This window comes from Alosa alosa, chromosome 9, assembly GCF_017589495.1.
Source record: "Alosa alosa isolate M-15738 ecotype Scorff River chromosome 9, AALO_Geno_1.1, whole genome shotgun sequence".
Taxonomy (NCBI): Eukaryota; Metazoa; Chordata; class Actinopteri; order Clupeiformes; family Clupeidae; genus Alosa; species Alosa alosa.
In genome coordinates, this window is record NC_063197.1 from 32,260,315 (window position 1) to 32,271,186 (window position 10,872).

Consider the following 10,872-nt stretch of genomic DNA (forward strand, 5'->3'; position numbering starts at 1 on the left):
CACTTCATATCCTTCAGCCTGGAACACAGCAACACACACTGGTCAGGCTGGGAGGCAGTGACACAGAGCAAACACTCACACACTCTCAAACACTCACATACATATACACACACACACCTTTGGTTTCTTTGTGTTGACAAGCTCCTTAACGGTCTTGACCTGCACCTCCACCTCTTTAAAGGCGTATTTGGGGTCGAAGAACTTATTATCAATTTTATCTGGAGCCAGAAAGCCTGAGGAGGAAGACAGAAAATAAAAACATTTATCCACCACACACACACACACACAGGGATGGGCATCGTTGAGAAATTATCGATGCCATTGTCGAGTCTGCTTATCGATGTGATTCCTTATCGATTCCCATATCGATTCCTGTACCATTTGCTGAATACTTATAGGATGGCTTTGAGAGGTGTTGGCTTTGAATGTCTAACTTAAAGTGGTTTTAGAGAATGAATATCAAGTGTGCAATATCAATACAGAAGTTGAACGCTTTAAAATTTCTAAAAAAGTAAACATTTCTAAAACAAAGCTTTGTATTGGGAATCGTTAGTGGAATCGTTAACATGTGGATGTTTGGAACCGGAACCTGGAACTGATTCCCAAGCCTACTCTCACACACACACACACACACACACACACACCACTCTGGCAGATGACGAAGATCTCGGCGGACTCATTACGGGAGGCCTGGGGCTTGGTGGCCTGGACCTTCTTGAAGAACTGCTGGAAGATCCACATGAGCGGCTGGTAGTCTTTGGAGCGGAACACTTTGGTGACGAAGGTCCCACCTTTGGCCAGAAACTCACACGCCAGTTTGAGAGCCATGAGGGTGAGGTTGGCTGAGAGGGGTCAGACAGAACAGGTGATAAGAAGCACTGTCCGGCACAACTAGTTCTTCTTACAAAAAACTTCTTGTCATTTGACACTTCTCACATCGTCCCAGTAACATTCCCTAATTCCAACCATCACAGCAGCTTAGACTTGAAGACATGAAGTTTATTTGTATTCTATAGAAACATCAAGTGAGAATTTCAGAAAAAGCATTTACCGGTAACTGCTTTATCAAACTAAAAGTCCATGCACTTTCATAGACAGCAGATATATTTCACTGTTTAACAATCCAAGGTATATGACAGAAGTCTACACACAACACTGCTGCAGGTAAGAGAGTCTGCTGGAGTTTGAGCATTAGGCCGTACCCTGAGAGAAGGCGTCGTGCTGCCAGTTGGCTCCCACGTTGGGTGCACCATCGTTAAGGACCACATCCACCTTCCACGTCTGGAGCTCCTTGCGCAACGCCTGAGCAGGACGGAGGGACAGAGGACACGTGCATGAGCACAAGGGACAGAAGACACGTGCACGAGAGACAGAGGACACGTGCACAAGCACAAGGGACAGAGGACACGTGCACGAGGGACAGAAGACACCTGCACGAGGGACAGAGGACACGTGCATGAGCATAAGGGACAGAAGACACGTGCACGAGGGACAGAGGACACGCACAAGCCAATGCAGGGACACCCAGGGACAGAGGATCTCGATGCAGGGGACAGAGGACACGAGGACAGATCGTGCGGCACGAGCATGAGGGAAAGAAGACAGAAGACAGAGGAGACGTGCATGAGCACGACAGACAGAGGACACGTGCACGAGGGACAGAGGACACGCGCACAAGCACGAGGGACAGAGGATACGTGCACGAGCATGAGGGAAAGAAGACAGAGGAGACATGCATGAGCACGACAGACAGAAGACACGTGCACGACAGACAGAAAACACGTGCACGAGGGACAGAGGACACGTGCATGAGCACGAGGGACAGAAGACACATGCACGAGGGATAAAATTGATAATAAGTTCTTCTGGAGGACACGTGCATGAGGGACGGAGGACATGTGCACGAGGGAGGACACATGCATGAGCCTTTCGTCCCAAGAGCCTACGGAACAGCCACTCCACCCTCTCCACCCCGTCCCTTGCATCATACCTGTCGGCACTTCTCGGTAGTGATGTCCTCCTGCAGGGCCACCACATTAGGGATCGGCTTAATGGGCACCAGATCCACACCTACGTCAGGAAGGGTCAAATTAAACCAGTGTGTCTGACCATAAACACAACAACTACATGCTGTGCAATTACAGTAAAACATCAAAGCATTTAAAAAAAGGTGATGTCATTTGGCTCAATCTAGACTCACCAATAATGAGACTGGACACTGGCATAAACTTAGATGCCACCTGCAACCTGCAATGAGAGTGTCACACAAGTAATTCTATTAGAAAACGCATGGGTCTTGTCGTTTCACATCTACACGGTGGATCTGTTTCTGAAAACATTTCACACAGCTATGCATGTTTCATGAGAAATGTGCAAAGGTTGGTTTAGTCATCACACATTAATAAAAGTACACAAATAACAGTTATGTCCGTGTCTTTTCTCCTCAAAATCATCCTGAAAGGCGCATGTCATGGGGGATCACCCTGTGCTGGACCTACCAACCCCCGGGAGCCGCACAAAGATCCAACACAGCTCGGGCCTTCTGGAGAAACTGGAATTTTCTGTTCAGTTGGATGAGCTTGAAAGACGAACGGGATCTGTACCCTGGTAGGCAAAAGCAGAGATGACTTTAGGGAAAGGATTATGTCAACGACACGGTCACTTAGATCTTGTGACGAACCCCCCAAGCAAGCAATCAATCGTGTTTTTACTGGTATTGCTCACTGTGGCATGCGTTAATGTTATATGTTCACCAATGTTGATGTTAAACATGTCATGAGTGAAAGCCATGCCTTGTCAAACCTAGTACACGCTTCCATTTAATGTTTAATGATAGTAGCCACTGCTGGCTAGCACCGTAACAACAACTAATGTTACTATACATGTTAGTGCTTACCCGTCTCTTTCGCCAAATGGTAAAATTTATCCTTTCTGGTCTTTCCGACCTTTAGCTTTTTACCCATTTTCAATTCTACGAGTAGTGTCCTATATAATAATGGGCTTCAGGTTAACTTTTTAACCAGCCGCTTCCCGAAAACACTGCACGTGTGTACAGCTGGCTGGCGCAGGAAGGTGACGTCAGAACACGCTTTGTCTTCTTCCTCTGTCGAGTGGTTGTTTCCAACTCCGAGCCATAACTGTTCATTACTGCCACCTGTAGGCGTCCTATGATGCCCAAAATGTATTTAAATTCTAGGCCGTTTTACATCACGTTTTGTGAGCAAAGAATTACGACAAAGAATACACACGAGTCACATTTCATATTCATTCATTAGTTTATTCTTTATTGAAACACTGCACAACCACTAGGCCTTTTCATATGGGCTGTGATGAAAACATCATATCTATTACTTTTGGGAAAACTCTATGTTTTGGAAATCTTAAAGCATTTTGTTTTTCAGTTCTATAAATGATTATTTTTTTTAATAAAAAACAATGTTTTTCTTTTTTTTTTTATTGTTCCCCTTTGAGCACAACAAACATTCCACTGTTTATCAGCTGCATCTAGTGTTGCAAAATCTCAACAGCTGCAGTCATGAGTTTGGTGATAAACAGTAATATTTTTTTTATTTTTAATGAATAGTTATTTGCAGTAAATGATGGCTGGATTTTATTAGCTAATAGAGAATATGGCCTTAGGAGACTTGGCTTCTCAGCAAAGACTAAGCATGGATCTGAACCTCTGCAGACTTGGGTAAGTCCATACACTGAGTCCTATTCTATGGCATTCATTGACAGTTTCTCAAAGTCAAGGATGGGTCCTTGATGCTTTTTCAAGGGCATTACCTCATTGAATCTCACCAAGCACTCTTCCAATGTCAAGGGTGCATTAAAATTCTATCAAGTCCTTCGTTCTGAGATTTTCGAGGATGCATGAGTGTATCCTCTGCGTGCTTGGAACACCCACAATCATATGCGCACATGATTTTTAATAATGCACCTGCAGCTTCCTGCACACTCGCTAGTCTGTTCCATTGTGTGTTTTCCGAATTCTAAGAAGCAGCCTTGCCTCGTCTTTGAACGGCAGGGCTCGTTCTACCAAGCACGAATCCTTGACTTTGAGAAACGCCCACTGTGTAACTAAATAGCCACTGAATACAGCACATTGACCAGAGGCAGGGTGCAGGTTGGAATCTGTCATATCCAGGTTACCAGGCTTACAGGGTCTGCAGCTTAGAGGAGGTGCATCTTGGACTGGGCGGAGTCAGAGGTCAGAAGGCATGAACATTCTTAGGGTTGGTGGCATAGATATTATAAAGCTATATACCGAATTGTCCGTCGAGTTCTATTAGGTGGCATAGGTAAACGTGGCCTCCATATTGCTGGGGGCAAACACCTTACTGTCAATGGGCAACACTTGCCGGCAATCAGAGACACCTGTCTGATTTCCAGTCAGCGACACCTTTTTCTCCATTGGCCTGCAGTGATTGTTGCCCCCACCAAGATGGTGGTCCTATTTTCGGACATTCTGGAGACCAATGCGGTATCTAACTTTCTTATATCTGTGGTTGGTGGAGCTAGCGGGTGGGACTCGGAGGTGAGACTTCAAACAGGTTACTTCCTGGTCGCTTAGGTCAGAGGTCATATGTGATGGCTCTTGGTGAGGATGAGGGGAGGTCAGAGGTCGGAGGTCGGAGGTCAGAATGGGCGGTTCCTGGAGCGTGTGTTAATTAGGCCCAGCACTGAGAAGGCGCTTGCCGCCGCCGTCACCAGACTGATGGCGCCGATGGCTCGCGTTGCCTACGGATACCGCAGACAACAAAAACAGAGAACACAGACAGAGTCAGAGGCAGTGAGATGGAGAGGTCAGAGACCTGCTCTATGTGTGTGTGTGTGTGAGTCAGAGAGAAACAGTCAGGGTCAGAGACCTGCTCTATGTGTGTGTGTGTGTGTGTGTGTGTGTGTGTGTGTGTGTGTGTGTGTGTGTGTGTGTGTGTGTGTGACAGAGGGTCAGAGACCTGCTCGATGTGTGTGTGTGTGTGTGTGTGTGTGAGACAGAGAGAAACAGTCAGGGTCAGAGACCTGCTCAATGTGTGTGTGTGTGTGTGTGTGTGTGTGTGTGAGACAGAGGGTCAGAGACCTGCTCTATGTGTGTGTGTGTGTGTGAGACAGAGGGTCAGAGACCTGCTCTATGTGTGTGTGTGTGAGACAGAGGGTCAGAGACCTGCTCTATGTGTGTGTGTGTGTGTGTGTGTGTGTGTGAGACAGAGGGTCAGAGACCTGCTCTATGTGTGTGTGTGTGTGTGAGACAGAGGGTCAGAGACCTGCTCAGAAACTCCTTCCCCGTATCGCAGCAGCGTCACAAAGTGTTCACAGTTGCTCCCGAGGAGGTCATATGACACCTCTTGGCCAATGAGGTGCTGCGCTCGCTGTATGATGTCAAAGACGGGCAGAGGGGTGTGGTTGTCATCGTACTTGTTGTTGACGCGGTACGAGTCGCCGCCCACTACCTCCTTTAGCAGCTGCATGCGCACGACGGCCTTCCGGCTGAACACCGACTTCACACTGGACATGGCCGCCGCCTGGCCCTCATCTGGGGGGGCAGGACACACAGGTTAGGATGGTCTCACACACACACACACACCCTCATCTGGGGGCGCAGGACACGCAGGTTCGGATAGTCTCACACACACACACACACACACCCTCATCTGGGGGGGCAGGACACGCAGGTTAGGATAGTCTCACACACACACACACACACACACACACATATATACATGCACACACACACACACACATGCATATACACATATACACACACACACATACATATATACATGCACATACCCATATATATATACACACAAACATGCACACACATACATCACATACACATCTCACACACACACACACACACACACACACACACACACACACACACACACACACACACACACATGCATGCACATACACATATATACACACACACACACACACACACACACCTATACACACACACACATTGGCCATGAGTCTGTGATGGAGGTTAAACATCACCACACACACACACACACATCCTCTCTCTACTCACCGACAGGTGTCAGGTTGATGATGTAACCATCCCCCAGGTAAAGCGCCCAGTGTTGATAGGCCGGCCGAAAGATCTCGATGAGGTCACCCGGCTGGGGGTTCCCGGGAGGATCAGAGGGGTCAGCTTCACTGGAGGCCATCTGCACACACACACACACAAGAGAGATTGTTTGTTTGTGTGTTTGATTGTTTGTTTGTTTGATCTGTCTATGCCTGGAAACAATAGTGGCAAGTGTGGATCAGATTTGAGCCAGACCCCTCCAGTCCACATCAGACCCATCCAGTCCACAACATCAGTCCACATCAGACCCCTCCAGTCCACATCAGACCCATCCAGTCCACAACATCAGTCCACATCAGACCTATCCAGTCCACAACATTAGTCCACAACATCAGTCCACATCAGACCCATCCAGTCCACAACATCAGTCCACAACATCAGTCCACATCAGACCCATCCAGTCCACAACATTAGTCCACAACATCAGTCCACATCAGACCCATCCAGTCCACAACATCAGTCCACAACATCAGTCCACATCAGACCCATCCAGTCCACAACATTAGTCCACAACATCAGTCCACATCAGACCCATCCAGTCCACAACATTAGTCCACAACATCAGTCCACATCAGACCCATCGAGTCCACAACATCAGTCCACATCAGACCCATCTAGTCCACAACATCAGTCCACATCAGACCCATCCAGTCCACAACATCAGTCCACAACATCAGTCCACATCAGACCCATCCAGTCCACATCAGATCACGTTCAGAACCAGCACTAGAACCAGCCTTTAGGGTCACCCAACCCTGACCCCTCACCTTTAGGGTCTCCCAACCCTGACCCCTCACCCCTCACCTTTAGGGTCACCCAACCCTGACCCCTCACCCCTCACCTTTAGGCTCACCCAACCCTGACCCCTCACCCCTCACCTTTAGGCTCTCCCAACCCTGACCCCTCACCCCTCACCTTTAGGGTCACCCAACCCTGACCCCTCACCTTTAGGGTCACCCAACCCTGACCCCTCACCCCTCACCTTTAGGCTCACCCAACCCTGACCCCTCACCTTTAGGGTCACCCAACCCTGACCCCTGACCCCTCACCTTTAGGCTCACCCAACCCTGACCCCTGACCCCTCACCTTTAGGCTCACCCAACCCTGACCCCTCACCTTTAGGGTCACCTAACCCTGACCCCTCACCTTTAGGGTTCACCCAACCCTGACCCCTTACCTTTAGGGTTCACCCAACCCTGACCCCTGACCCCTCACCTTTAGGGTTCACCGGAGCACTGATGTGTGAGAGGAGACCTCACAATCTTTTGTTCCCAGTGATCAGTGTTTAGACCTCAGAATGCAAACGCTACACACACACACACACACACACTCATACACTAATGGGCCTCTGTCACTGGCCTATATGACGAGATCTGATGGTAATTATGGCAATTACTCTAATTATGTAAACTACACAAGGGCTGAAGAGTCTTAAACACTGTTAAAGGTGTAGTCAGTGATTATCTCAAGACCAGAACTTTTTTTTTCACATTCAGCCATCATCTCCTCATGACCGCTAGCTGTAGACAGCCCAGGCTCCAACACAATAGGGGCAGCCTGTCTCCCTAACAAAGACAAAGTGTCTCTGGGAATACTGAAGTTAGGGGTGAGATACCTCTGGGAATACTGAAGTTAGGGGTGAGCTACCTCTCTTGTGTATTTCGTTTGGTCCTTGGTTCAAATACAATGTACCTTGTTTTGGACAAAAGCGTTTGCTAATACATTTAAATATAAACACAAACAAGAACGACTTCCGGTGAAATCACTGACTGCCACTGACAAAAAATTGCTGTTCAGACAAAACAAGATTGCTGGGACTAAAACAAGTAATGATTACTCAAATTCAAACTGCTAGGTGAGCCTTGAAGTCTTGGTGACAGTGTATATTATATTACGTAAGGGATAATGTATTGTCCGCCGGTAATTATCAGAAAATAAGTCCCGACAGGGAGAACAGAAGCGGAGGGGTTTTGCTTCGACCTAAAGGGACTTATTTTCTGATAATTACCAGCGGACAATACATTATCCTTGTTATTACACTCTGCTACTTGCCAAAAGCGAAAAAGAAACCTAACACAATGAATTTTTAAAATGATTTTGCTACCGTTTCGTGTCTTCCGTTGACAAAATAAATAGTTCGCCACACAGATTGAACTTGACAGTTTCAGGTGTTATGGCAACGCCTTTACTAGCTTACTTTCCCAATGAAATTCCATTGCAATAAGCTTAACGGAATTCTTGGCGGAGGGATATGAAAGACGTTAATCAACCCGTTGCCATTGACAGCGGTGATTATATACTTTGCCGGTGATTTATATAGATTTAACATATGCCCGAACGTTGGGAAGGCCCATTCATGTGGAACTTTCTGCAGCACTCTGAAGAGCCGTGTAATAAAAAAAGTGATTTGATTGTGACAATCGAATCATTGTGACAGTAATTACTGGTGAAAATTTCTGTTAATATCTTTGCCCAAGTCTGTTTTTTGAGGACATCATGATTATGGTTATGCAGAGCTGAATTCAGATGCACTCTAAAGTCATCTCTGTGTCTGTCTGACTGGCAGTGTGTGATAGACACAGTGTGTCTGTTTGAGCGGCGTTAGTGTGTGAGAGACCCACGTATAAACTGGATTTAGATACAGTGTGTCTGTTTGACTGGCGTTAGTGTGTGAGTGTGTGTAAACTGGTTTCAGATGCAGTGTGTCTGTTTGACTGGCGTTAGTGTGTGAGAGACCCATGTGTAAACTGGTTTCAGATACAGTGTGTCTGACTGGCGTTAGTGTGTGAGAGACCCATGTGTAAACTGGTTTCAGATGCAGTGTGTCTGTTTGACTGGCGTTAGTGTGTGAGTGTGTGTAAACTGGTTTCAGATGCAGTGTGTCTGTTTGACTGGCGTTAGTGTGTGAGTGTGTGTAAACTGGTTTCAGATGCAGTGTAAAGGCCTCCCCCAGTCTGTGTGACTGGCGTTAGTATGGGACTAGATGGGGTCACACACACACACACACATGTAAGATGATCACTGTTCACCAGTATCGCTTGTCACACACTCTTTCATCTCAGGGGACAGACGCGAGATTCGACCGGCTGAATAACCCCACGGCTCCACGGATCTCTCAAGTCCATCACATCAACAGAGGGCTTTGTGAAGAGGAATGAACAAAGAAGCATAACTCACATTATAAGTCTCACTTGGGGGTCTATCCATCCCACATCATGTTTCCACACTTTCTGAAAAAAGAGAAAACAAACAATCCAAACTTCAAAAGGTATTCATAAGAGACAGACCACAGCTCGGAAGTGGAGAGGATATGTACTTATTTAGTGCAGAATGACCTTATCATATGACATATCAGCATTGAAGGTGTTGTTGGAAATGTGTTTAGTCACAGAGAAAGTTATTATGACAAGAGAGGCTTGATGTCATGTCAGAATGGGCAGAGAATGCTGGACTGGGCGGCACAAAGAGAGACGAAGCTGCTACAATGAACACACACAAGCTCTCTCTCTCTCTCTCACACACACACACACACACACACACACAGGTCTATGCACACGTGCACGCACACACACACACACACACACACACACACACACAGAGAAACAATGTTCAGTCTCTTCACCCTGCCCCACAATAGCACTAACAGAATGGAGAAATTGCTAGAGAACAATAACTAATGCTTTTTAAATGTACTTTTTAACAAAACAGAATAACAATAATGCACACAGCACCAATGAATGTAAAGTTGGTATAAGTTAAAAGTATATTTTCCAAATCTATCTCTATAAGACTTTAAAATTGACAAAATTTTACAATTTACAAAACCCATTCTAAATTTAGCAGCCGAGTTATTAAGAACAAAAAAAAACACAGGTAACCAAATGTATATTCTACTTTCTAATCACTAGGCCTCACATAGCAGCTTCACGACATCTTATAACATAAATATGAGAACAATCTTAGACTAAAAGCATGATCCGATTACAACAGGCCTACAAGTTAATAGTTTAGTCTACGAGCACCACGGTGAACTTTTGTGGAACAAAGTTGGCTACTCACTCAAAAAAGAGGATGAGCATTTGAGGTGGCATCTTATCCCTCCATGGCTGGTCCGCGGTGGCCAACGAAAACGCACTGGTCCAAAAAGAGAAGGTTTCACTCAGCGGGCTGCAGGATATTACTGAAAAACACATACAGAGCGGATACCAGTGCAAAACTGACTTGTAAGTCCACAGGTCAGGGGACGTTCGAGACGTGGTGTGGTAAGCTGAGAGAGTAGCACTTCTGCTAGTCCACCGGGTAGCTGTCAACACTCGCACTGATGTCTGTCCCGCAGCGCGGCTGTTTCCATTCATACCCCTGCGCTGACCTATTAGCCTGCGGGAGGAGGCGAGGCTAGGCCTAGCACAAAGGTGGACATTATTTTTTTAAAGAGATGATTATTTGCTCAACCTCATAGATATAATTAAATTGACAGGCTTATGTGGCATAATCATAGACGGTATGCACCCTATTTTATAGGCCTAGCCTAGGCCTGCTGTAGATTTTATAGCAATGATAATGGAATGCCTAACGAGTTATAACGTAGAAGAGTTTCCTTCATTACAATTTAATTGCCACATCAGTCTTATTAGAGCCAGATATAGAGCCAAATATCTTATACTTCCATTGCCTTCATTGGTTGGTTTGTTTATTGCTGTTCTGATATTTAAAATCTCACCTGTTTTTACAGTTTTTTTTACAACTGTTTACACACATTTCCAAAACTGTATTTTCAA

General features: G+C 46.2%; 2 protein-coding genes across 2 annotated transcripts in view; both read right to left on the reverse strand.

The window, feature by feature from the left end:
* ftsj3 (FtsJ RNA 2'-O-methyltransferase 3) overlaps positions 1 to 3,074 on the reverse strand; it is a 15,858-nt gene extending 12,784 nt beyond the window's left edge. The window contains exons 1-7 of the mRNA XM_048252922.1: positions 2,897 to 3,074; positions 2,499 to 2,604; positions 2,201 to 2,247; positions 1,991 to 2,070; positions 1,203 to 1,302; positions 648 to 842; positions 118 to 233 (exon numbers count right to left, since the gene is read on the reverse strand). Of these exons, the coding sequence (XP_048108879.1) occupies positions 118 to 233; positions 648 to 842; positions 1,203 to 1,302; positions 1,991 to 2,070; positions 2,201 to 2,247; positions 2,499 to 2,604; positions 2,897 to 2,963 (711 nt within the window). The 5' untranslated portion in view covers positions 2,964 to 3,074. The remainder of the gene's footprint in view (positions 1 to 117; positions 234 to 647; positions 843 to 1,202; positions 1,303 to 1,990; positions 2,071 to 2,200; positions 2,248 to 2,498; positions 2,605 to 2,896) is intronic.
* Positions 3,075 to 3,263: 189 nt separating this feature from the next.
* plaat1 (phospholipase A and acyltransferase 1) lies at positions 3,264 to 10,188 on the reverse strand. Its single transcript, XM_048253197.1, has 5 exons — positions 10,154 to 10,188; positions 9,272 to 9,324; positions 6,035 to 6,173; positions 5,265 to 5,533; positions 3,264 to 4,740 (listed from the first exon to the last, which is right to left on the reverse strand). The coding sequence occupies exons 2-5, from the start codon at positions 9,299 to 9,301 to the stop codon at positions 4,639 to 4,641; spliced, it is 540 nt and encodes a 179-aa protein (XP_048109154.1). The 5' UTR covers positions 9,302 to 9,324; positions 10,154 to 10,188; the 3' UTR covers positions 3,264 to 4,638.
* Between the last annotated feature and the right edge of the window lie 684 nt (positions 10,189 to 10,872).